The sequence below is a fragment of the Pangasianodon hypophthalmus genome, chromosome 13 (assembly GCF_027358585.1).
Source record: "Pangasianodon hypophthalmus isolate fPanHyp1 chromosome 13, fPanHyp1.pri, whole genome shotgun sequence".
NCBI classification, from domain to species: domain Eukaryota; kingdom Metazoa; phylum Chordata; class Actinopteri; order Siluriformes; family Pangasiidae; genus Pangasianodon; species Pangasianodon hypophthalmus.
The window spans coordinates 2293071-2320804 of record NC_069722.1 but is presented as its reverse complement, the minus strand read 5'-3'; the positions used below and the strand labels follow the sequence as shown (position 1 = coordinate 2320804).

General features: G+C 40.7%; 1 protein-coding gene across 1 annotated transcript in view; it reads right to left on the bottom strand.

Annotated features, from left to right (window-relative positions):
- Positions 1 to 27734, bottom strand: part of grna (granulin a) — a 43412-nt gene that overhangs the window by 13135 nt on the left and 2543 nt on the right. The window contains exons 2-34 of the mRNA XM_053239389.1: positions 27050 to 27132; positions 25148 to 25285; positions 24201 to 24338; positions 22713 to 22844; positions 22325 to 22409; positions 21592 to 21698; positions 20782 to 20932; positions 19883 to 19980; positions 18348 to 18501; positions 18140 to 18237; positions 17495 to 17524; positions 16785 to 16938; positions 16584 to 16681; positions 14712 to 14865; positions 14511 to 14608; positions 13564 to 13717; positions 13407 to 13460; positions 11506 to 11697; positions 11298 to 11395; positions 10591 to 10717; positions 10363 to 10460; positions 8506 to 8659; positions 8298 to 8395; positions 7342 to 7495; positions 7141 to 7238; positions 6410 to 6563; positions 6209 to 6306; positions 4824 to 4977; positions 4667 to 4720; positions 2727 to 2918; positions 2519 to 2616; positions 1572 to 1725; positions 1371 to 1468 (exon numbers count right to left, since the gene is read on the bottom strand). Of these exons, the coding sequence (XP_053095364.1) occupies positions 1371 to 1468; positions 1572 to 1725; positions 2519 to 2616; positions 2727 to 2918; positions 4667 to 4720; positions 4824 to 4977; positions 6209 to 6306; positions 6410 to 6563; positions 7141 to 7238; positions 7342 to 7495; positions 8298 to 8395; positions 8506 to 8659; positions 10363 to 10460; positions 10591 to 10717; positions 11298 to 11395; positions 11506 to 11697; positions 13407 to 13460; positions 13564 to 13717; positions 14511 to 14608; positions 14712 to 14865; positions 16584 to 16681; positions 16785 to 16938; positions 17495 to 17524; positions 18140 to 18237; positions 18348 to 18501; positions 19883 to 19980; positions 20782 to 20932; positions 21592 to 21698; positions 22325 to 22409; positions 22713 to 22844; positions 24201 to 24338; positions 25148 to 25285; positions 27050 to 27100 (3915 nt within the window). The 5' untranslated portion in view covers positions 27101 to 27132. The remainder of the gene's footprint in view (positions 1 to 1370; positions 1469 to 1571; positions 1726 to 2518; positions 2617 to 2726; positions 2919 to 4666; positions 4721 to 4823; positions 4978 to 6208; positions 6307 to 6409; positions 6564 to 7140; positions 7239 to 7341; positions 7496 to 8297; positions 8396 to 8505; positions 8660 to 10362; positions 10461 to 10590; positions 10718 to 11297; positions 11396 to 11505; positions 11698 to 13406; positions 13461 to 13563; positions 13718 to 14510; positions 14609 to 14711; positions 14866 to 16583; positions 16682 to 16784; positions 16939 to 17494; positions 17525 to 18139; positions 18238 to 18347; positions 18502 to 19882; positions 19981 to 20781; positions 20933 to 21591; positions 21699 to 22324; positions 22410 to 22712; positions 22845 to 24200; positions 24339 to 25147; positions 25286 to 27049; positions 27133 to 27734) is intronic.

Genomic DNA, 27734 nt, shown 5'->3' with positions numbered 1-27734 from the left:
CTCCTAAATATTCCACAGTCAACTGTCAGCTTTATCATAACAAAATAGAAGAGTTTGGGAACAACAGCAACTCAGCCACGAAGTGGTAGGCCACGTAAACTGACGGAGAGGGGTCAGCGGATGCTGAAGCGCATAGTGCAAAAAGGTCGTCGACTTTCTTCACAGTCAATTGCTACAGAGCTCCAAACTTCATGTGATCTTCAGATTAGCCCAAGTACAGTACGCAGAGAGCTTCATGGAATGGGTTTCCATGGCCGAGCAGCTGCATCCAAGCCACACATCACCAAGTGCAATGCAAAGCGTCGGATGCAGTGGTGTAAAGCACGCCGCCACTGGACTCTAGAGCAGTGGAGACGCGTTCTCTGGAGTGATGAATCACGCTTTTCCATCTGGCAATCTGATGGACGAGTCTGGGTTTGGAGGTTGCCAGGAGAACGGTACATTTCGGACTGCATTGTGCCGAGTGTGAAATTTGTTGGAGGAGGAATTATGGTGTGGGGTTGTTTTTCAGGAGTTGGGCTTGGCCCCTTAGTTCCAGTGAAAGGAACTTTGAATGCTTCAGGATACCAAAACATTTTGGACAATTCCATGCTCCCAACCTTGTGGGAACAGTTTGGAGCGGGCCCCTTCCTCTTCCAACATGACTGCGCACCAGTGCACAAAGCAAGGTCCATAAAGACATGGATGACAGAGTCTGGTGTGGATGAACTTGACTGGCCTGCACAGAGTCCTGACCTCAACCCGATAGAACACCTTTGGGATGAATTAGAGCAGAGACTGAGAGCCAGGCCTTCTCGACCAACATCACTGTGTGACCTCACCAATGCGCTTTTGGAAGAATGGTCAAAAATTCCTATAAACACACTCCTCAACCTTGTGGACAGCCTTCCCAGAAGAGTTGAAGCTGTAATAGCTGCAAAAGGTGGACCGACATCATATTGAACCCTATGGGTTAGGAATGGGATGGCACTTAAGTTCATATGTGAGTCAAGGCAGGTGACTGAATACTTTTGGTAATATAGTGTATCTTGTCCTATCTTACCTTGCTATCTTTATCTTATCTTATCTTATCTTATCTTATCTTATCTTATCTTGTGTTGTGTTGTATTATCTGGCATTATCTCATCTTATCTGCTCTCTCTGGTTTGGTTGCTATTTAGACCTTTTAATAAAACGCTAAACCTGCACCTGAGTTCTCCTGTCTGTGCTTCATAAGAACTGCTTTAAGATACAAATTGTGTTTTCTAAAATATCAACCCACACTCATCTGACCCAATCTAAAATCAGTATCTGTCTTCTATTGTATTTAAACCCACTGCCAGTTCAGACGATTGTTATAAACGTGTGATGTTCTACTGAAAGGGATTTACCTGAGGCATAGGGCAGCAGCCCCATCCTCCCTGTTCGTTCTTACAGCATGTGGTTCCATCAGGACAAGCCACAGTGTCGTCACAGGGAACATCAGAAACTGAACACACACAGCAAGAGGATTATATTTTTATTAGTTATAAACATGGAAGCTTTATTCCTATAGTTGAAGAAAGAATTGTTGCTGATGTTTTATGACGTACCTTTGGTTTCTAGAAGCTTCTGTCCACCGATTGGTCGGCTCGGCTCCTTCTTCAGCCAGGGCACTGAACCTGACGGGTCGTCACATGACCCAGCAGCGAGGTTACACTTTTTCCCATGAGGACAGCAGTGGATAAAGTCCTCACAACACACCGCCTGCAAAGGAACAACATTATTATAAACTTCACTAAATTCAGCTTTAGTCTTGCCGAGTTTAAGCCTGTTTGCAGATCACCTGACGTCCTTATGGTTATCAATAACCTTTATGCTTAGTGATTAGTGCCTGCCTACAGTTACTGTACTTTACCTTTGACAGGCTTTACACACTGCTGCATTGGAACAAGTCACTTTCTCTCCATGGATCAATAAAGTGTTTCTTATATTGTCTTTTCTTGCCTTGTTTTTCATGTCTTGCCTTGTCTTATCTTACATTTTTCTTGTATTATCCTTTCTTGTATTATCTTTTCTTGTCTTATAATGTCTTGCCTTGTCTTATATTTTCTGATCTTATTTTTTCTTATTTGTATTTTCTTATCTTGTACCATCTTGTTTTGTCCTACATTATCTTGTATTTTCATGTCTAGTGTTATATTATCTTGTCTGCTCTTATCTCGTCCTATCTTACCTTGCACTGTCTTCTCTTATCTTATCTTATCTTATCTTATCTTGCCTTGTGTTGTGTTGTATTATCTGGCATTATCTCATCTTATCTGCTCTCTCTGGTTTGGTTGCTATTTAGACCTTTTAATAAAACGCTAAACCTGCACCTGAGTTCTCCTGTCTGTGCTTCATAAGAACTGCTTTAAGATACAAATTGTGTTTCCTAAAATATCAACCCACACTCATCTGACCCAATCTAAAATCAGTATCTGTCTTCTATTGTATTTAAACCCACTGCCAGTTCAGACGATTGTTATAAAGGTGTGATGTTCTACTGAAAGGGATTTACCTGAGGCATAGGGCAGCAGCCCCATCCTCCCTGTTCGTTCTTACAGCATGTGGTTCCATCAGGACAAGCCACAGTGTCGTCACAGGGAACATCAGAAACTGAACACACACAGCAAGAGGATTATATTTTTATTAGTTATAAACATGGAAGCTTTATTCCTATTCAAGAAAGTTGAAGAAAGAATTGTTGCTGATGTTTAATGACGTACCTTTGGTTTCTAGAAGCTTCTGTCCACCGATTGGTCGGCTCGGCTCCTTCTTCAGCCAGGGCACTGAACCTGACGGGTCGTCACATGACCCAGCAGCGAGGTTACACTTTTTCCCATGAGGACAGCAGTGGATAAAGTCCTCACAACACACCGCCTGCAAAGGAACAACATTATTATAAACTTCATATTTCACTAAACTTCACTAAATTCAGCTTTAGTCTTGCCGAGTTTATGCCTGTTTGCAGATCACTACACTACATTACACTATATTACCAAAAGTATTCGGTCACCCATCCAAATGATCAGAATCAGGTGTCCTAATCACTTGGCCTGGCCACAGGTGTATAAAATCAAGCACTTAGGCATGCAGACTGTTTTTACAAACATTTGTGAAAGAATGGGCCGCTCTCAGGAGCTCAGTGAATTCCAGGGTGGAACTGTCATAGGATGCCACCTGTGCAACAAATCCAGTCGTGAAATTTCCTCGCTCCTAAATATTCCACAGTCAACTGTCAGCTTTATCATAACAAAATAGAAGAGTTTGGGAACAACAGCAACTCAGCCACGAAGTGGTAGGCCACGTAAACTGACGGAGAGGGGTCAGCGGATGCTGAAGCGCATAGTGCAAAGAGGTCGTCGACTTTCTTCACAGTCAATTGCTACAGAGCTCCAAACTTCATGTGATCTTCAGATTAGCCCAAGTGCAGTACGCAGAGAGCTTCATGGAATGGGTTTCCATGGCCGAGCAGCTGCATGCAAGCCACACATCACCAAGTGCAATGCAAAGTGTCGGATGCAGTGGTGTAAAACACGCCGCCGCTGGACTCTAGAGCAGTGGAGACGCGTTCTCTGGAGTGATGAATCACGCTTTTCCATCTGGCAATCTGATGGACGAGTCTGGGTTTGGAGGTTGCCAGGAGAACGGTACATTTCGGACTGCATTGTGCCGAGTGTGAAATTTGTTGGAGGAGGAATTATGGTGTGGGGTTGTTTTTCAGGAGTTGGGCTTGGCCCCTTAGTTCCAGTGAAAGGAACTTTGAATGCTTCAGGATACCAAAACATTTTGGACAATTCCATGCTCCCAACCTTGTGGGAACAGTTTGGAGCGGGCCCCTTCCTCTTCCAACATGACTGTGCACCAGTGCACAAAGCAAGGTCCATAAAGACATGGATGACAGAGTCTGGTGTGGATGAACTTGACTGGCCTGCACAGAGTCCTGACCTCAACCCGATAGAACACCTTTGGGATGAATTAGAGCAGAGACTGAGAGCCAGGCCTTATCGACCAACATCAGTGTGTGACCTCACCAATGTGCTTTTGGAAGAATGGTCAAAAATTCCTATAAACACACTCCTCAACCTTGTGGACAGCCTTCCCAGAAGAGTTGAAGCTGTAATAGCTGCAAAAGGTGGACCGACATCATATTGAACCCTATGGGTTAGGAATGGGATGGCACTTAAGTTCATATGTGAGTCAAGGCAGGTGACTGAATACTTTTGGTAATATAGTGTATCTTGTCCTATCTTACCTTGCTATCTTTATCTTATCTTATCTTATCTTATCTTATCTTATCTTATCTTATCTTATCTTATCTTATCTTATCTTATCTTATCTTATCTTGCCTTGTGTTGTATTATCTGGCATTATATCATCTTATCTGCTCTCTCTGGTTTGGTTGCTATTTAGACCTTTTAATAAAACGCTAAACCTGCACCTGAGTTCTCCTGTCTGTGCTTCATAAGAACTGCATAAGATACAAATTGTGTTTTCTAAAATATCAACCCACACTCATCTGACCCAATCTAAAATCAGTATCTGTCTTCTATTGTATTTAAACCCACTGCCAGTTCAGACGATTGTTATAAAGGTGTGATGTTCTACTGAAAGGGATTTACCTGAGGCATAGGGCAGCAGCCCCATCCTCCCTGTTCGTTCTTACAGCATGTGGTTCCATCAGGACAAGCCACAGTGTCGTCACAGGGAACATCAGAAACTGAACACACACAGCAAGAGGATTATGTTTTTATTAGTTATAAACATGGAAGCTTTATTCCACTATTTCAAGAAAGAATTGTTGCTGATGTTTAATGATGTACCTTTGGTTTCTAGAAGCTTCTGTCCACCGATTGGTCGGCTCGGCTCCTTCTTCAGCCAGGGCACTGAACCTGACGGGTCGTCACATGACCCAGCAGCGAGGTTACACTTTTTCCCATGAGGACAGCAGTGGATAAAGTCCTCACAACACACCGCCTGCAAAGGAACAACATTATTATAAACTTCACTAAATTCAGCTTTAGTCTTGCCGAGTTTAAGCCTGTTTGCAGATCACCTGACGTCCTTATGGTTATCAATAACCTTTATGCTTAGTGATTAGTGCCTGCCTACAGTTACTGTACTTTACCTTTGACAGGCTTTACACACTGCTGCATTGGAACAAGTCACTTTCTCTCCATGGAGCTCTAAAGTGTTTCTTATATTGTCTTGTCTTATCCTATCTTATGTTGTCTTGCCTTGTCTTATCTTCTCTTATTTGTTTTTTCTTGTCTTGTATCATCTTTTCTTGTACTATCTTGTATTGTCCTACATTATCTTATCTTGTATCCTTTTCTCTTGTGTTATCTTGTCCTATCTTGCCCTGTCCTGTGTTCTCTTACCTTATCTTGTGTTGTCTTGTATCATCTTGTACTATCTCATCTTATCTGCTCCCTCTGGTTTGTTTTAATAAAAAGCTAAACTTGCACCTGCATTCTCCTGTCTGTGCTTCATAAGAACTGCTTTAAGACATAAATGATGTTTTCTTCAAAATCAACACACACTCATCTGATTCAGTCTAAAATCAATAAGTCCATCTTCTATTGTATACACTTTCTCTCCATGGAGCTCTAAAGTGTTTCTTATATTGTCTTTTCTTGCCTTGTTTTTCATGTCTTGCCTTGTCTTATCTTACATTTTTCTTGCATTATCCTTTCTTGTATTATCTTTTCTTGTCTTATAATGTCTTGCCTTGTCTTATATTTTCTCACCTTATTTTTTCTTATTTGTATTTTCTTATCTTTTACCATCTTGTTTTGTATCATCTTGTTTTGTCCTACATTATCTTGTATTTTCATGTCTTGTGTTATATTATCTTGTCTGCTCTTATCTCGTCCTATCTTACCTTGCACTGTCTTCTCTTATCTTATCTTATCTTATCTTATCTTGCCTTGTGTTGTGTTGTATTATCTGGCATTATCTCATCTTATCTGCTCTCTCTGGTTTGGTTGCTATTTAGACCTTTTAATAAAACGCTAAACCTGCACCTGAGTTCTCCTGTCTGTGCTTCATAAGAACTGCTTTAAGATACAAATTGTGTTTCCTAAAATATCAACCCACACTCATCTGACCCAATCTAAAATCAGTATCTGTCTTCTATTGTATTTAAACCCACTGCCAGTTCAGACGATTGTTATAAAGGTGTGATGTTCTACTGAAAGGGATTTACCTGAGGCATAGGGCAGCAGCCCCATCCTCCCTGTTCGTTCTTACAGCATGTGGTTCCATCAGGACAAGCCACAGTGTCGTCACAGGGAACATCAGAAACTGAACACACACAGCAAGAGGATTATATTTTTATTAGTTATAAACATGGAAGCTTTATTCCTATAGTTGAAGAAAGAATTGTTGCTGATGTTTTATGACGTACCTTTGGTTTCTAGAAGCTTCTGTCCACCGATTGGTCGGCTCGGCTCCTTCTTCAGCCAGGGCACTGAACCTGACGGGTCGTCACATGACCCAGCAGCGAGGTTACACTTTTTCCCATGAGGACAGCAGTGGATAAAGTCCTCACAACACACCGCCTGAAAGAAATGCAACAATATAACAAGGATTTTAGATTAGCTATTGGTGATGTGTGACTTGGCTATTTTTGCCCCACACATGCCTAAGCAAATTTTAAAAGAGCAAGTCCACTATGCTCTCTGCCCCCTCTAAGGGAAGAAAAAAAAGATGCTTGGGTAGGGGTTCATCTTTCTATCAACATCACAAGCTGCATCCGGGATCTTCTACGTACAAAAGGATGGAGGATTCAGAATATGTACTGACTCTCATGACATCACAAAATGACAAAGTTGAAGTTAATTTCAATGTAGTCTTTAATGGCCACTGCACTGGAGTATCTATGTGAAGAACAGTATTATATCAAGTATAAGACAACCACAGGGGACTATGACTATCAAGTCATGCTATACGGCTTAGTGAATGCCCCATCTGTGTTTCCAGGTCTTCAGCATTAAAGTTTTCTGTTACATGCTTCAAAGGTTTGTTGTGGTCTATATTGATGATATTCTGGTCAAATAGGGGCCATGTCAGCTATGTGACTATTTCTAGAAATCTTTTTAAGATATAATCTAATGTAGTCTACTGAAAGGGATTTACCTGAGGCATAGGGCAGCAGCCCCATCCTCCCTGTTCGTTCTTACAGCATGTGGTTCCATCAGGACAAGCCACAGTGTCGTCACAGGGAACATCAGAAACTGAACACACACAGCAAGAGGATTATATTTTTATTAGTTATAAACATGGAAGCTTTATTCCTATAGTTGAAGAAAGAATTGTTGCTGATGTTTTATGACGTACCTTTGGTTTCTAGAAGCTTCTGTCCACCGATTGGTCGGCTCGGCTCCTTCTTCAGCCAGGGCACTGAACCTGACGGGTCGTCACATGACCCAGCAGCGAGGTTACACTTTTTCCCATGAGGACAGCAGTGGATAAAGTCCTCACAACACACCGCCTGCAAAGGAACAACATTATTATAAACTTCACTAAATTCAGCTTTAGTCTTGCCGAGTTTAAGCCTGTTTGCAGATCACCTGACGTCCTTATGGTTATCAATAACCTTTATGCTTAGTGATTAGTGCCTGCCTACAGTTACTGTACTTTACCTTTGACAGGCTTTACACACTGCTGCATTGGAACAAGTCACTTTCTCTCCATGGAGCTCTAAAGTGTTTCTTATATTGTCTTTTCTTGCCTTGTTTTTCATGTCTTGCCTTGTCTTATCTTACATTTTTCTTGCATTATCCTTTCTTGTATTATCTTTTCTTGTCTTATAATGTCTTGCCTTGTCTTATATTTTCTGATCTTATTTTTTCTTATTTGTATTTTCTTATCTTGTACCATCTTGTTTTGTATCATCTTGTTTTGTCCTACATTATCTTGTATTTTCATGTCTTGTGTTATATTGTCTTGTCTGCTCTTATCTTGTCCTATCTTACCTTGCTATCTTTACCTTATCTTATCTTATCTTATCTTATCTTATCTTGTGTTGTATTATCTGGCATTATCTCATCTTATCTGCTCTCTCTGGTTTGGTTGCTATTTAGACCTTTTAATAAAACGCTAAACCTGCACCTGAGTTCTCCTGTCTGTGCTTCATAACAACTGCTTTAAGATACAAATTGTGTTTTCTAAAATATCAACACACACTCATCTGACCCAATCTAAAATCAGTATCTGTCTTCTATTGTATTTAAACCCACTGCCAGTTCAGGCGATTGTTATAAAGGTGTGATGTTCTACTGAAAGGGATTTACCTGAGGCATAGGGCAGCAGCCCCATCCTCCCTGTTCGTTCTTACAGCATGTGGTTCCATCAGGACAAGCCACAGTGTCGTCACAGGGAACATCAGAAACTGAACACACACAGCAAGAGGATTATATTTTTATTAGTTATAAACATGGAAGCTTTATTCCTATTCAAGAAAGTTGAAGAAAGAATTGTTGCTGATGTTTAATGACGTACCTTTGGTTTCTAGAAGCTTCTGTCCACCGATTGGTCGGCTCGGCTCCTTCTTCAGCCAGGGCACTGAACCTGACGGGTCGTCACATGACCCAGCAGCGAGGTTACACTTTTTCCCATGAGGACAGCAGTGGATAAAGTCCTCACAACACACCGCCTGCAAAGGAACAACATTATTATAAACTTCATATTTCCCTAAACTTCACTAAATTCAGCTTTAGTCTTGCCGAGTTTATGCCTGTTTGCAGATCACTACACTACGTTACACTATATTACCAAAAGTATTCAGTCACCCATCCAAATGATCAGAATCAGGTGTCCTAATCACTTGGCCTGGCCACAGGTGTATAAAATCAAGCACTTAGGCATGCAGACTGTTTTTACAAACATTTGTGAAAGAATGGGCCGCTCTCAGGAGCTCAGTGAATTCCAGGGTGGAACTGTCATAGGATGCCACCTGTGCAACAAATCCAGTCGTGAAATTTCCTCGCTCCTAAATATTCCACAGTCAGCTGTCAGCTTTATCATAACAAAATAGAAGAGTTTGGGAACAACAGCAACTCAGCCACGAAGTGGTAGGCCACGTAAACTGACGGAGAGGGGTCAGCGGATGCTGAAGCGCATAGTGCAAAGAGGTCGTTGACTTTCTTCACAGTCAATTGCTACAGAGCTCCAAACTTCATGTGATCTTCAGATTAGCCCAAGTACAGTACGCAGAGAGCTTCATGGAATGGGTTTCCATGGCCGAGCAGCTGCATGCAAGCCACACATCACCAAGTGCAATGCAAAGCGTCGGATGCAGTGGTGTAAAGCACGCCGCCACTGGACTCTAGAGCAGTGGAGACGCGTTCTCTGGAGTGATGAATCACGCTTTTCCATCTGGCAATCTGATGGACGAGTCTGGGTTTGGAGGTTGCCAGGAGAACGGTACATTTCGGACTGCATTGTGCCGAGTGTGAAATTTGTTGGAGGAGGAATTATGGTGTGGGGTTGTTTTTCAGGAGTTGGGCTTGGCCCCTTAGTTCCAGTGAAAGGAACTTTGAATGCTTCAGGATACCAAAACATTTTGGACAATTCCATGCTCCCAACCTTGTGGGAACAGTTTGGAGCGGGCCCCTTCCTCTTCCAACATGACTGCGCACCAGTGCACAAAGCAAGGTCCATAAAGACATGGATGACAGAGTCTGGTGTGGATGAACTTGACTGGCCTGCACAGAGTCCTGACCTCAACCCGATAGAACACCTTTGGGATGAATTAGAGCAGAGACTGAGAGCCAGGCCTTATCGACCAACATCAGTGTGTGACCTCACCAATGCGCTTTTGGAAGAATGGTCAAAAATTCCTATAAACACACTCCTCAACCTTGTGGACAGCCTTCCCAGAAGAGTTGAAGCTGTAATAGCTGCAAAAGGTGGACCGACATCATATTGAACCCTATGGGTTAGGAATGGGATGGCACTTAAGTTCATATGTGAGTCAAGGCAGGTGACTGAATACTTTTGGTAATATAGTGTATCTTGTCCTATCTTACCTTGCTATCTTTATCTTATCTTATCTTATCTTATCTTATCTTATCTTATCTTGTGTTGTGTTGTATTATCTGGCATTATCTCATCTTATCTGCTCTCTCTGGTTTGGTTGCTATTTAGACCTTTTAATAAAACGCTAAACCTGCACCTGAGTTCTCCTGTCTGTGCTTCATAAGAACTGCTTTAAGATACAAATTGTGTTTCCTAAAATATCAACCCACACTCATCTGACCCAATCTAAAATCAGTATCTGTCTTCTATTGTATTTAAACCCACTGCCAGTTCAGACGATTGTTATAAAGGTGTGATGTTCTACTGAAAGGGATTTACCTGAGGCATAGGGCAGCAGCCCCATCCTCCCTGTTCGTTCTTACAGCATGTGGTTCCATCAGGACAAGCCACAGTGTCGTCACAGGGAACATCAGAAACTGAACACACACAGCAAGAGGATTATATTTTTATTAGTTATAAACATGGAAGCTTTATTCCTATAGTTGAAGAAAGAATTGTTGCTGATGTTTTATGACGTACCTTTGGTTTCTAGAAGCTTCTGTCCACCGATTGGTCGGCTCGGCTCCTTCTTCAGCCAGGGCACTGAACCTGACGGGTCGTCACATGACCCAGCAGCGAGGTTACACTTTTTCCCATGAGGACAGCAGTGGATAAAGTCCTCACAACACACCGCCTGAAAGAAATGCAACAATATAACAAGGATTTTAGATTAGCTATTGGTGATGTGTGACTTGGCTATTTTTGCCCCACACGTGCCTAAGCAAATTTTAAAAGAGCAAGTCCACTATGCTCTCTGCCCCCTCTAAGGGAAGAAAAAAAAGATGCTTGGGTAGGGGTTCATCTTTCTATCAACATCACAAGCTGCATCCGGGATCTTCTACGTACAAAAGAAGGATGGAGGATTCAGAATATGTACTGACTATCATGACATCACAAAATGACAAAGTTGAAGTTAATTTCAATGTAGTCTTTAATGGCCACTGCACTGGAGTATCTATGTGAAGAACAGTATTATATCAAGTATAAGACAACCACAGGGGACTATGACTATCAAGTCGTGCTATACGGCTTAGTGAATGCCCCATCTGTGTTTCCAGGTCTTCAGCATTAAAGTTTTCTGTTACATGCTTCAAAGGTTTGTTGTGGTCTATATTGATGATATTCTGGTCAAATAGGGGCCATGTCAGCTATGTGACTATTTCTAGAAATCTTTTTAAGATAGAATCTAATGTAGTCTACTGAAAGGGATTTACCTGAGGCATAGGGCAGCAGCCCCATCCTCCCTGTTCGTTCTTACAGCATGTGGTTCCATCAGGACAAGCCACAGTGTCGTCACAGGGAACATCAGAAACTGAACACACACAGCAAGAGGATTATATTTTTATTAGTTATAAACATGGAAGCTTTATTCCTATTCAAGAAAGTTGAAGAAAGAATTGTTGCTGATGTTTAATGACGTACCTTTGGTTTCTAGAAGCTTCTGTCCACCGATTGGTCGGCTCGGCTCCTTCTTCAGCCAGGGCACTGAACCTGACGGGTCGTCACATGACCCAGCAGCGAGGTTACACTTTTTCCCATGAGGACAGCAGTGGATAAAGTCCTCACAACACACCGCCTGCAAAGGAACAACATTATTATAAACTTCATATTTCACTAAACTTCACTAAATTCAGCTTTAGTCTTGCCGAGTTTATGCCTGTTTGCAGATCACTACACTACATTACACTATATTACCAAAAGTATTCGGTCACCCATCCAAATGATCAGAATCAGGTGTCCTAATCACTTGGCCTGGCCACAGGTGTATAAAATCAAGCACTTAGGCATGCAGACTGTTTTTACAAACATTTGTGAAAGAATGGGCCGCTCTCAGGAGCTCAGTGAATTCCAGGGTGGAACTGTCATAGGATGCCACCTGTGCAACAAATCCAGTCGTGAAATTTCCTCGCTCCTAAATATTCCACAGTCAACTGTCAGCTTTATCATAACAAAATAGAAGAGTTTGTGAACAACAGCAACTCAGCCACGAAGTGGTAGGCCACGTAAACTGACGGAGAGGGGTCAGCGGATGCTGAAGCGCATAGTGCAAAAAGGTCGTCGACTTTCTTCACAGTCAATTGCTACAGAGCTCCAAACTTCATGTGATCTTCAGATTAGCCCAAGTACAGTACGCAGAGAGCTTCATGGAATGGGTTTCCATGGCCGAGCAGCTGCATCCAAGCCACACATCACCAAGTGCAATGCAAAGCGTCGGATGCAGTGGTGTAAAGCACGCCGCCACTGGACTCTAGAGCAGTGGAGACGCGTTCTCTGGAGTGATGAATCACGCTTTTCCATCTGGCAATCTGATGGACGAGTCTGGGTTTGGAGGTTGCCAGGAGAACGGTACATTTCGGACTGCATTGTGCCGAGTGTGAAATTTGTTGGAGGAGGAATTATGGTGTGGGGTTGTTTTTCAGGAGTTGGGCTTGGCCCCTTAGTTCCAGTGAAAGGAACTTTGAATGCTTCAGGATACCAAAACATTTTGGACAATTCCATGCTCCCAACCTTGTGGGAACAGTTTGGAGCGGGCCCCTTCCTCTTCCAACATGACTGCGCACCAGTGCACAAAGCAAGGTCCATAAAGACATGGATGACAGAGTCTGGTGTGGATGAACTTGACTGGCCTGCACAGAGTCCTGACCTCAACCCGATAGAACACCTTTGGGATGAATTAGAGCAGAGACTGAGAGCCAGGCCTTCTCGACCAACATCACTGTGTGACCTCACCAATGCGCTTTTGGAAGAATGGTCAAAAATTCCTATAAACACACTCCTCAACCTTGTGGACAGCCTTCCCAGAAGAGTTGAAGCTGTAATAGCTGCAAAAGGTGGACCGACATCATATTGAACCCTATGGGTTAGGAATGGGATGGCACTTAAGTTCATATGTGAGTCAAGGCAGGTGACTGAATACTTTTGGTAATATAGTGTATCTTGTCCTATCTTACCTTGCTATCTTTATCTTATCTTATCTTATCTTATCTTATCTTATCTTATCTTGTGTTGTGTTGTATTATCTGGCATTATCTCATCTTATCTGCTCTCTCTGGTTTGGTTGCTATTTAGACCTTTTAATAAAACGCTAAACCTGCACCTGAGTTCTCCTGTCTGTGCTTCATAAGAACTGCTTTAAGATACAAATTGTGTTTTCTAAAATATCAACCCACACTCATCTGACCCAATCTAAAATCAGTATCTGTCTTCTATTGTATTTAAACCCACTGCCAGTTCAGACGATTGTTATAAACGTGTGATGTTCTACTGAAAGGGATTTACCTGAGGCATAGGGCAGCAGCCCCATCCTCCCTGTTCGTTCTTACAGCATGTGGTTCCATCAGGACAAGCCACAGTGTCGTCACAGGGAACATCAGAAACTGAACACACACAGCAAGAGGATTATATTTTTATTAGTTATAAACATGGAAGCTTTATTCCTATAGTTGAAGAAAGAATTGTTGCTGATGTTTTATGACGTACCTTTGGTTTCTAGAAGCTTCTGTCCACCGATTGGTCGGCTCGGCTCCTTCTTCAGCCAGGGCACTGAACCTGACGGGTCGTCACATGACCCAGCAGCGAGGTTACACTTTTTCCCATGAGGACAGCAGTGGATAAAGTCCTCACAACACACCGCCTGCAAAGGAACAACATTATTATAAACTTCACTAAATTCAGCTTTAGTCTTGCCGAGTTTAAGCCTGTTTGCAGATCACCTGACGTCCTTATGGTTATCAATAACCTTTATGCTTAGTGATTAGTGCCTGCCTACAGTTACTGTACTTTACCTTTGACAGGCTTTACACACTGCTGCATTGGAACAAGTCACTTTCTCTCCATGGATCAATAAAGTGTTTCTTATATTGTCTTTTCTTGCCTTGTTTTTCATGTCTTGCCTTGTCTTATCTTACATTTTTCTTGTATTATCCTTTCTTGTATTATCTTTTCTTGTCTTATAATGTCTTGCCTTGTCTTATATTTTCTGATCTTATTTTTTCTTATTTGTATTTTCTTATCTTGTACCATCTTGTTTTGTCCTACATTATCTTGTATTTTCATGTCTAGTGTTATATTATCTTGTCTGCTCTTATCTCGTCCTATCTTACCTTGCACTGTCTTCTCTTATCTTATCTTATCTTATCTTATCTTGCCTTGTGTTGTGTTGTATTATCTGGCATTATCTCATCTTATCTGCTCTCTCTGGTTTGGTTGCTATTTAGACCTTTTAATAAAACGCTAAACCTGCACCTGAGTTCTCCTGTCTGTGCTTCATAAGAACTGCTTTAAGATACAAATTGTGTTTCCTAAAATATCAACCCACACTCATCTGACCCAATCTAAAATCAGTATCTGTCTTCTATTGTATTTAAACCCACTGCCAGTTCAGACGATTGTTATAAAGGTGTGATGTTCTACTGAAAGGGATTTACCTGAGGCATAGGGCAGCAGCCCCATCCTCCCTGTTCGTTCTTACAGCATGTGGTTCCATCAGGACAAGCCACAGTGTCGTCACAGGGAACATCAGAAACTGAACACACACAGCAAGAGGATTATGTTTTTATTAGTTATAAACATGGAAGCTTTATTCCTATAGTTGAAGAAAGAATTGTTGCTGATGTTTTATGACGTACCTTTGGTTTCTAGAAGCTTCTGTCCACCGATTGGTCGGCTCGGCTCCTTCTTCAGCCAGGGCACTGAACCTGACGGGTCGTCACATGACCCAGCAGCGAGGTTACACTTTTTCCCATGAGGACAGCAGTGGATAAAGTCCTCACAACACACCGCCTGCAAAGGAACAACATTATTATAAACTTCATATTTCCCTAAACTTCACTAAATTCAGCTTTAGTCTTGCCGAGTTTATGCCTGTTTGCAGATCACTACACTACATTACACTATATTACCAAAAGTATTCGGTCACCCATCCAAATGATCAGAATCAGGTGTCCTAATCACTTGGCCTGGCCACAGGTGTATAAAATCAAGCACTTAGGCATGCAGACTGTTTTTACAAACATTTGTGAAAGAATGGGCCGCTCTCAGGAGCTCAGTGAATTCCAGGGTGGAACTGTCATAGGATGCCACCTGTGCAACAAATCCAGTCGTGAAATTTCCTCGCTCCTAAATATTCCACAGTCAACTGTCAGCTTTATCATAACAAAATAGAAGAGTTTGGGAACAACAGCAACTCAGCCACGAAGTGGTAGGCCACGTAAACTGACGGAGAGGGGTCAGCGGATGCTGAAGCGCATAGTGCAAAGAGGTCGTCGACTTTCTTCACAGTCAATTGCTACAGAGCTCCAAACTTCATGTGATCTTCAGATTAGCCCAAGTACAGTACGCAGAGAGCTTCATGGAATGGGTTTCCATGGCCGAGCAGCTGCATGCAAGCCACACATCACCAAGTGCAATGCAAAGTGTCGGATGCAGTGGTGTAAAACACGCCGCCGCTGGACTCTAGAGCAGTGGAGACGCGTTCTCTGGAGTGATGAATCACGCTTTTCCATCTGGCAATCTGATGGACGAGTCTGGGTTTGGAGGTTGCCAGGAGAACGGTACATTTCGGACTGCATTGTGCCGAGTGTGAAATTTGTTGGAGGAGGAATTATGGTGTGGGGTTGTTTTTCAGGAGTTGGGCTTGGCCCCTTAGTTCCAGTGAAAGGAACTTTGAATGCTTCAGGATACCAAAACATTTTGGACAATTCCATGCTCCCAACCTTGTGGGAACAGTTTGGAGCGGGCCCCTTCCTCTTCCAACATGACTGTGCACCAGTGCACAAAGCAAGGTCCATAAAGACATGGATGACAGAGTCTGGTGTGGATGAACTTGACTGGCCTGCACAGAGTCCTGACCTCAACCCGATAGAACACCTTTGGGATGAATTAGAGCAGAGACTGAGAGCCAGGCCTTATCGACCAACATCAGTGTGTGACCTCACCAATGTGCTTTTGGAAGAATGGTCAAAAATTCCTATAAACACACTCCTCAACCTTGTGGACAGCCTTCCCAGAAGAGTTGAAGCTGTAATAGCTGCAAAAGGTGGACCGACATCATATTGAACCCTATGGGTTAGGAATGGGATGGCACTTAAGTTCATATGTGAGTCAAGGCAGGTGACTGAATACTTTTGGTAATATAGTGTATCTTGTCCCATCTTACCTTGCTATCTTTATCTTATCTTATCTTATCTTATTTTATCTTATCTTATCTTGTGTTGTATTATCTGGCATTATCTCATCTTATCTGCTCTCTCTGGTTTGGTTGCTATTTAGACCTTTTAATAAAACGCTAAACCTGCACTTGAGTTCTCCTGTCTGTGCTTCATAACAACTGCTTTAAGATACAAATTGTGTTTTCTAAAATATCAACCCACACTCATCTGACCCAATCTAAAATCAGTATCTGTCTTCTATTGTATTTAAACCCACTGCCAGTTCAGACGATTGTTATAATTTCATCTTTTTAAGATATAATCTAATGTAGTCTACTGAAAGGGATTTACCTGAGGCATAGGGCAGCAGCCCCATCCTCCCTGTTCGTTCTTACAGCATGTGGTTCCATCAGGACAAGCCACAGTGTCGTCACAGGGAACATCAGAAACTGAACACACACAGCAAGAGGATTATATTTTTATTAGTTATAAACATGGAAGCTTTATTCCTATAGTTGAAGAAAGAATTGTTGCTGATGTTTTATGACGTACCTTTGGTTTCTAGAAGCTTCTGTCCACCGATTGGTCGGCTCGGCTCCTTCTTCAGCCAGGGCACTGAACCTGACGGGTCGTCACATGACCCAGCAGCGAGGTTACACTTTTTCCCATGAGGACAGCAGTGGATAAAGTCCTCACAACACACCGCCTGCAAAGGAACAACATTATTATAAACTTCATATTTCACTAAACTTCACTAAATTCAGCTTTAGTCTTGCCGAGTTTAAGCCTGTTTGCAGATCACCTGACGTCCTTATGGTTATCAATAACCTTTATGCTTAGTGATTAGTGCCTGCCTACAGTTACTGTACTTTACCTTTGACAGGCTTTACACACTGCTGCATTGGAACAAGTCACTTTCTTTCCATGGAGCTCTAAATTGTTTCTCATATTGTCTTGTCTTATCCTATCTTATGTTGTCTTGCCTTGTCTTATCTTCTCTTATTTGTATTTTCTTGTCTTGTATCATCTTTTCTTGTACTATCTTGTATTGTCCTACATTATCTTATCTTGTATCATTTTCTCTTGTATTATCTTATCCTATCTTGCCCTGTCCTATGTTCTCTTACCTTATCTTGTGTTGTCTTGTATCATCTTCTACTATCTCATCTTATCTGCTCCCTCTGGTTTGTTTTAATGAAACGCTAAACCTGCACCTGAGTTCTCCTGTCTGTGCTTCATAAGAACTGCTTTAAGACATAAACGATATTTTCTTCAAAATCACAACACACCGCCTGCAAAGGAACAACATTATTATAAACTTCACTAAATTCAGCTTTAGTCTTGCCGAGTTTAAGCCTGTTTGCAGATCACCTGACGTCCTTATGGTTATCAATAACCTTTATGCTTAGTGATTAGTGCCTGCCTACAGTTACTGTACTTTACCTTTGACAGGCTTTACACACTGCTGCATTGGAACAAGTCACTTTCTTTCCATGGATCAATAAAGTGTTTCTTATATTGTCTTGCCTTGTCTTCTCTTATTTGTATTTTCTTGTCTTGTATCATCTTTTCTTGTACTATCTTGTATTTTCCTACATTATCTTATCTTGTATCATTTTCTCTTGTATTATCTTGTCCTATCTTGTGTTGTCTTGTATCATCTTGTACTATCTCATCTTATCTGCTCCCTCTGGTTTGTTTTAATAAAACGCTAAACCTGCACCTGAGTTCTCCTGTCTGTGCTTCATAAGAACTGCTTTAAGACATAAACGATATTTTCTTCAAAATCAACACACACTCATCTGATTCAGTCTAAAATCAATAAGTCCATCTTCTATTGTATTTAAACCCACTGCCAGTTCAGACGATTGTTATAAAGGTGTGATGTTCTACTGAAAGGGATTTACCTGAGGCATAGGGCAGCAGCCCCATCCTCCCTGTTCGTTCTTACAGCATGTGGTTCCATCAGGACAAGCCACAGTGTCGTCACAGGGAACATCAGAAACTGAACACACACAGCAAGAGGATTATATTTTTATTAGTTATAAACATGGAAGCTTTATTCCTATTCAAGAAAGTTGAAGAAAGAATTGTTGCTGATGTTTTATGACGTACCTTTGGTTTCTAGAAGCTTCTGTCCACCGATTGGTCGGCTCGGCTCCTTCTTCAGCCAGGGCACTGAACCTGACGGGTCGTCACATGACCCAGCAGCGAGGTTACACTTTTTCCCATGAGGACAGCAGTGGATAAAGTCCTCACAACACACCGCCTGCAAACGAACAACCGTAATTTAAACATCACTCCATAGTGATGTGAGGCTCACACCTAACCTTCCCTTGGTATTTTTCAGTTATCTTATCTTATTAGGTTAAACTTATGTTCACTGTCAGAGTACGAGTACAGAGACAAGAAAATGCAGTGGTTTCCTTGTATGGTTTTATCCTATTTCCATTTTCTTGTATTGTCTTGTATTAATCTTGTATTATCTTATCTTGCTTAACTTGTCTTGTATTATCTTGTCATGTCCTGTCTCATCTGGTGTCACTCGTTTGTTAGAATTTTAGATCTTTTAATAAAACTTCAAATCTGCACCTGCGTTCTCCTGTCTGCAATTCATTACATCTGCTTTTCCGATATCGTTTTCTATAATATCAGCCCACACAATTATCTGACCTAACCAAAAATCAGATTCATCTGGATTACACATAACACTTTACACATGATCACAGATTCAGATTACACATGACACTTTCACAGCATAAGTATTCAACCCCTTTGGACTAGTACTTGGTAAAACCACCTTTTGCTGCATTAACCGCTTTAAGTCTGTTGGTGTAAGGTTCTAGCAGCTTTGCACACTGTTTGGGATTTTCTCTTATTCTTCCTGGCAGATTTGCTCCAGGTTCTTCAGGTTGACTGGATGTTGTTTGTTGACTGCTGTAGCAACCTTACAGATTCAGCCGGAAATGAGGAATCAGGAGGTAGGCTTGGGAACAACTCACATGTGTTTTATTCTCCAATTTTTCAATTTTTTTTATTTTCCTTGCACACACACACACACACACACACACACACTCGGCTCTATGCTGGTTAGTGCTCTCTCTCGAGGGATGTCCAACCTCTTAGATATAATTTTACACCCTATTCCTAAGTTATGAAATTCTATTGCCTTATCTTTAACTTCCTTAGAATGTGCCTTAGTTTTCATTTTCATTCCTTTCCTTCTCTTCTATGACAGTTCAACTGAGCTGTTTTTTTTTTTTGTCCAGAAAATAGAAACAGTTTTAATATTTCACAGGCAAAGGCCAATTCTAAGTCAGTTGTATCTTCGTTAAGACAATATCTTTCATCTGGAGCTTCCAGGAACCTGGGGTGTTGAATACTTATGCAAACAGCGTTTTTCAGTTTTTAATTTTCTTCGAAAGACTTGGTGACTAATAATTCATTTTGACTTTGAAAATTCATGGTAAGAGAACATGAGTTTGCAATAAAAATTGTGACAAGAAGAATATGTGTATTTATCATTTGTTATTCTGATAAATTCCAGGGGATTTTGAATACTTTTGTAAGCCACTGTATATAATGAGCCAAATGGTAGAAACCTGTCTATTGCTTCTAACCTAACATAGTCTACTGAAAGGGATTTTTACCTGAGGCACAGGGCAACAGTCCCATTCTCCCTGTTTATCCTTACAGCACGTGCTTCCATCAGGACAGGCCACAGTCTCATCACAGGGAATGTCAGAGTCTAAGCACACAATATCATACAGGACAGACACGATATGTTTCTTTACCTTTAATACAGAGCAGATAATGCAGTCTAATAATAGGGTTCTAATTTACTGGTTCTAATAGAGGTTCTAAATTTCTGTTATGATAGCACACATCTGTCCAGGGCTGTTCTTCACTTCACTACACCTGAGTCTACTCGTCAGCTGTTAAATAGTTACCTTCACGTACAAGATGTCAAAGGGAATATGGACAAAAAAGTGTATATTTGTGTTCACATCAGATCAGGGCCGACTGAACACAGACTGAACATACTGATGTGTTTTTATGGGCCTCTCTGGCTCCATTCTGTTAGAAAAATGCCTGATTTTTTTTTTTTTTTACTGAAAGCATAACAATATTAAATATAGCTGCAAACAGCAATTTAGGGGTCCAGCGTGGGAGGTAGCTACCACACATGCTTCCTCCAAGACACTTGAAGCCAGCCAACTACATCTTTCTGACCTGCTGCTCATGCTGTTTCACCGGGCGGCCTAACATACTCAGAGATAAGCACTATCTGCCCTCTTCCACATACATGAACTCACAGACAGGTGTGGAAACAGGTCACATGGTGTGAACAGAGAGCACACCATCCCTCCCATGGACAATTTTGCTGCCTCAGCTCTTGGCCAGAGAATGGCTGTGGCATCATCAGGTTTCAAACTCGCAATCCCCCAACAGTGGGGTGATTACTTTCCTGTTGCACCACTCAGGAGTGACAGAATGACTTATTAACTTGTTTTTATAGTTTATGGTGCATTATGGGATGGGGCCTTACATTTGCGGTCCTCCCAGGCAGCCCTCTGGCGAGCAGGAAACTTGGCCCACATGGGAAGTTCGTGATTGGTGGAAGACACACACTTGGCGTTGTTTACGTCACAAACGCTGTCTTCTGGACAGCAGTGCACTTTATCATCACAGCACACGGCCTGTGGAGGAAATCAGTCAATTAGTCCAATAAGTTTCACACACTTTTGTCATCACTGATGTGGTACTCAATTTCATCACCCAGTATGTGACAACCTGGATGAGGTTCCTTAAAAATGGCTACCATCTACCAGCAAATTATCTCCAACTCACCTAAACACTTATTTCACCTTATTTCACAACTCACCTAAACACTTATATAATATTCAAAAGGCTGTGATTAGCCAGTTCAGGGTGTGTTAGATCTTCAGTAGAAGGGTTGGGTGGCCATGTTTTAACAGGTCTAAGTGTGCTGTGTCGAATTTTCAGATCCTAATATTCAGAAGTCCTCAGCTAACCGGATCAGGTGTGTTTAGACAATTAGAATCAGAGCTAAATTATGCAGGGTTTGGTTTCCATGCTCTAAAATGAACAAACTATTCATTCAAACCAGACAGTGCTATCAAATAAAAATCAGATTAGCATCAGATCAGTGAGATAGTACCTAGACCCTACCATGTTTAATAAAATGTTAAATAAATTAACAATTTATGAGTGCTAGTGCTAGTATAAAAGATTACTGACTAAGTGAGATGTGGAATTCCTTTGTGATGTTGATAAGGGTACAGCACGTGTTTCTGAAAACTGGTCTTAACTGTCAGCTAGCATGAAATAGCCATACCCTGGGCATTGGGCAACACCCCCATCCTCCATCTGCAGTCTCACAGCATGAAGTCTCCAGCGGGCACTCGGATATGCCATCAGCACACAAAACCGCAAGAACTGGTTCTGTTAGGGAGAACGAAGTTCAGGAAGTCGACATGCAAAAGCAAACAGCTTCATTCAGGCATGTTTTGTGTTAGTGCTTAGCCAGTTTAGCTAAAAATCAAATGTACTCAAATATACAGTACTGTGCAAAAGTCTTAGGCACCCTATTTTTTTTTTTTTTTTTTTTTAGTACAAACTTTGTTATAGATGTTTATTTTCTGACTTCTACATTATTGATTCAGTACAAAAACATTTTAGATTCCAAACATTAGTTTTCCAGCACAAAATGAAACGTTACAGAAAAATGTTTGTATGTCAGTAAAGAAAGCAGCAGATTCCATAAGAGACACTTTTCAGATAAAAACATAATGAAGGCTGCTGGGTTTCGCTGCAGAAATAAGAAGCGAGTCGACATTTATTACTGTTTACTGCTCTTTATGGGATTTTTTTAATGTAGAGACATTTAATTTCATTATTTTTGAAGGCATCTTTGCTCTACAGCATTTCTTTGCATGTGCCTAAGACTTTTGCACAGTACTGTACTTCAATCAAACAAAACGTTAGTTCTGCAACAAGGATAACGTAGCTTACAGGTCTTCACTGTTAACATAGTTACAGGTGTCTATTGTCTAAACTGTACTCCTCACCTGTCTTTTTCACACAGGAAGTGCTGTCAGCGGTGCACTCTTGGTCATTCGGACAACAGTGTTTCCCATCTGAGCACATGATGCCCTGAGAAACACAAATCAACCTTACGTTCAGTTCCAATGTAAAGAATAAACACTCTGTGTCATGCTGATATAGGAAAAAAAATCAATGCTGGGGTGATGCAATGAAGCAGAGTTACTGTTTTCTTATAATATTTTTATCTGTTTACAGTTACATTTAATGTTGTGGAACGTCCGAGAAACAAATTCCTGTTCTCACTTACATTACAGCAGCTATAAACAGTCATTCTCTTACTAACACCTCTTTTCTCCCTTGTGTTAAAGTTAATAAGATAAAAGGGAATGAAGAGTCTCTGTGATAACGTACTTGCGTTACAGGACAGCAGCCGTACGTGCTGGACACTTTCAGGCAGGAGAACTCCGACGGGCAGAATGAATTATCCGGGCAGACGGTGTCATACATATTATTAGCAGCAGAGGAGCTGATCATTCTGAATGACTGCAAGAATGACAAGACTTTATTAATACAAACTTATAGTATAAACTATTGTGAATTTATACAAGTAACATCTAATCACAGCCTTGCAGACCAAGCCCCGTACTGGGCAAAGCCTCATCTCAGATCAGAAAAAGCCGCAGCTTTAGCGTTAGCATGAGCGAGTACGGAAAGGACTCAACAATGTCAACTTTCAGAAGGGTTTGTTGAAGAGATGAATTACATATCATAAAAGGTCTGTAATGTAATCATGTAATTCTACAATGTATACTGCAACAAATTGACATTTGGGTTAGTTAGCTAGCTAGCTAAAGTGTTAGTGAGGTAGCTAATGTTAATAATAATGTTAGCTACCACACGTTATATATAGAAGGTATAGCATTTTATATATATATATATAGCATTTATTCATTATTTAATGTAAATTATTGGCACTTGCTAACCTAAAGTACCCCTAACTGTGCAACTTTTAAAAAGTTATGCAGGATATACACTTTTATAAACTACACAAATATGCAACTTAGAATTGTCTCCACATCCTCCTGCTATAACTTTCCTACTTCTTTGTCAATAACATTAGCTAACTTAGCTAACTTAGCTAGCTTAGTTACCTGCTAGCAAACTAGCCTGTATTTCAACACAATCTGAGTCTCAGTGTGCATCTTCACTTTCTCAGTGAATTATTTAAGATTATTGTTACCATAACAACCACAATCTTGCTAATCAGTAATGTTTGCTAATTTAGCACTAAGCTAGCTTAGCAAGTTCTGCAGGTTCAAAACGTTTCCATGTAGCAAAAATTCCTCTAATAATCAGCATATCAGTTGTGGAGCCTACTTCATGAGCTCAAATGTAATGCTGCGCTGAAGAAGGTTCTCTTTTAAATGTAAAAATATTCATTTAGCTACGTGCTAACAAACTTAAGGTGCTAATAATTAGAATAAGTTGTCCAAAAAGATGTTATCTATGAGTTAGTGAAGATAGCTAGCTGGCTAAAGTGTTTGTGAAGGAGCTAGCATTAATGTTAGGTGAAAGTACTGTATGTTAGTGAACTATAATTAAATTTCAAACGACAAAAGTGTTTAAGTGACTTTTTTCGGAGAGTGTAGCGTGACTAATCATATGGCTGTACTTTTTTTTTTTTAAAGATCACGTTACTTTTTCCCAGGCCACACTCCACCTGGACATGACTGTCAAGTAACAAAACTGCAAATTCTGCTTTTTAGAACAAATCAAGTCAAAAAGTGTGAAATGAAACTCTCTAATGAGGAAGAAGAAGAAGAAGAGACTGTGACTGCGGTGGTGAGATTGTGTTAACGGTGGTGAGAGTGTGTTAACGGCAGCAGGTTGCTTTCTCACTTTGATGAAGCCGGCATGTTTGGAAGGAAATCTCTCGACCCATGGGAACGAGTGTGTAGCGTTTGTGCATCTGGATTCTTTCACTTCACACAACATGCCCTCGGGGCAGCAGTGTAAGTGGTCTTCACAGCACTCACCCTGCACACACACAATCACATACACACACAATCATATACACACAATCACATACAATCGCATACACACACAATCATATACACACAATCACATACACACACAATCACATACAATCGCATACACACACAATCATATACACACAATCACATACACACAATCACATACAATCGCATACACACACAATCATATACACACAATCACATACACACAATTGAATGCTGTACACAATCATATATACACAATCACATACAATCGCATACACACAATCACATACTGTACACAATCACATACACACAATTACATACACATAATCACATATACACAGTTGAATGCTGTACACAATTACATACACACAATCACATACACACAATTGAATGCTGTACACAATTACACACACACACACACACACACACACACACACACACAAACAAACACAAGGGAAGGGAAGTGGTAGCTCAGTGGTTACGACGTTGACCTTCTGATCGGAAGGTTGCGAGTTCGAATCCCAGCACCACCAAGCTGCCACTGCTGGGCCCTTGAGCAAGGCCCTTAACCCTCAACTGCTCAGTTGTATAAAAACGAGATAATTGTAAGTCGCTCTGGATAAGGGCATCTGCCAAATGCCGTAAATGTAAATGTAAAATACACACAATTGAATGCTGTACACAATCACATACACACAATTGAATGCTGTACACAATCACATACACACAATTGAATGCTATACACAATCACAACCACATGTACACAGACACACTATTCAGAGGCGTGGCCTTTGTGTCTGTCCGTCCCAGACTGACTGTTCTGCTCACCTGATGAAAGGGACAGCAGTTGAATTCTCCAGAATGAATCTGGCAACACGTCTGCTCGTCTCCACAGCGCTGCTGATCAGGACACTTCGACCCGGCCACCAGGCTCAGCATGAGCAGTCCAGCTGCCAGCCTTAACATCTGCAAAGAAAAGGAAAAAGAGGAATAAAAACTCCAAAACTCAAAAACAAAAAGAAATTGAAAGAGGCTTTAAATAACTGAAATTATAGTTGAGATTCATTGATATAATTCATTATTCATTCAAAAATTGCAAATAAAGAAATTCTTAAGATTACTATGGGAACAAAACAGTAACTTGATTAAAAACTATTAAAACTATATTTCAGGAAAAAGAAAATTCATAAAAATATAAGATAATGTGGATAAAATAAAAAAATAAACAGTAAAAAAGATTTAAAAGGAATAAAACAGACAGAAATAAAAGGGTTTATATTTTTAAAGGAACTGTAAAATAAACATGAAGATAAAATTAACATGAAAATGATAAAGATAAGGATAAGAATAAATAAGTGAAAAAGCAAACCCTGTTTTTAAGCCATTTTTATTGCGTCTGATTAACAGGAAGTGAATTCCCCATGCTGGGAGTGCCGAAACTAACAGCAACTTCCCCATTTGCTGGATTCTCTTCTGTTTATAATGAGGAAGGTCCTGAAAGCTCTCTAGGAGAGAGCTGAGTTGGAAAGGAACAAGCGGTCAGAGTGGACAAAATGTTGTTTTACAAAAGCAGAAGGGTTCCATAATCACTGGCGCACTGAATAAACTGAGAAACTACGCAGCATTGCATGAGAACCTCAAGAGAACTTCATGAGAACCTTAAGAGAACCTGAAGAGAACCTGAAGAGAACCTGAAGAGAACCTGAAGAGAACCGCACCACGTACAATACGCTCCCATGTTAATCAACCTGGCCTTTCTTTATCCCGGGGGTTTCATCTCCCTGGCCACTTTCATGTGATACTTATTAAAAACCTTCAATCATTTGTAACATGTAACTAAATTTCAGGCAAATTTTTTGGGGAACTGGAGAACATCCTGTTTATAGAGTTACCAGAAACACACAAATGAAATATCATGACCTTTATCATTAGAAAAGCCACCACTGTCATAACGACCTTTACCTAAACCTTCACTTTTATTCATGTGACAGTATCACTTCCTCTTATTTATTACAAAATAATCAGTCATGATCACATCTCACACACACACACACACACACACACACACACACACAAACACACATACAGCAACTCTGCACATGTTTTCCACTCATTTTAACACTTCTACATTGCAATTTCACTTCATCTACGTTCAGGTGATGTTAAAATAGCGTTAATGTCTCTATGCAGGAAACCAAAGAGCTGTATGAAGTTATCATGCATGGGAAATAACCTGGAAATTCCCCCCTTGACCCTGCCAGGCTTCAGCGTTCAGGCTTCAGATTATAAACTGCAACAGCAATATAATATGACAAAGTAGTCATGATTTATGCGCAGCAATTCTGTAGCGTTTTGTGAAAACTGAGTCATTCAGATCACACTAAGTAGTAAGTAGTTAGTAATAATAATAATAATAATAATAATAATGATGTTGATGATGTTTATTTTGTGGCACCTTTCTCCTACGTAAGGTTGTTTTACAACAGTAAGAAGCGAGCTGATAAAAATTTGCAAGGCAAGACAAATTAAAAAGAAGAAGTAGAGATAAAAAAAAGTCTAAAAATGGCACATGATTAAATAAGAACAGACAGGAAGTAAAAGAACAGCAAAGCGATAGCAAAGCAAAGAAAAGCGACAGATTATATTTGGAATAGTCGTGAGTTTTGCTTTGTACTTAATTAAATTGGCAACTTTTAAAACAGCAGTAACACATACTGCGATTCTGCTTACCCACAAATGGGTCATTTTGGAACCCGGAGAGCTTCTGAACTGGTCGAACATCACCGTCTCTTCCCCGAGCTCCTGGTTCTGAGCTGCAAGAGATGACGGGTCAGCGCTCCACACGCAGCAGTCTGTATCAGTCTCTTACTCAAATAACTCTCATAAAACTCACACAGGAGGCATTACAACATTCCTTCCAGCCAAACATGACACAATTCCTTCAAAACCCGTCAAATTAAATACATCCAATTATGCTCCACATAAAAATAAAAAATAAAATAAACCAGGATCATTCATATGATGAGGTTTTCTGTAAGGAGACATTTATTTATTTAACATTAATGGAAGGAGTCTCCAGTGTCAGCGCTTTGTAACAGTCAGTGGTAAAGCTGTAACTTTTCCGACATCTTCAGGACAGAGAAGTTTACGCTTTGCCGTTTTTCTTTCTCACGACAAGCTGCGTTTTTTTGTCTTTTTAACTTCACGAGAGGAAAAAAGAGAGGCTGGTGAGGGAGAGGTGTGAGAAAGTAAATTTGTGTCTTTCTTTAATTAATAAAAAATGTGTAATTGTTGGTAAACTGCTGTGGTATAAAAGAAATAAAACGTGAAGGTATGCTGTTATAGGAAAATAATCATCTTCCAGAGTGACAACAGTAACTTCGCTTCATCACACCACCACGTCGTTGATTATTTT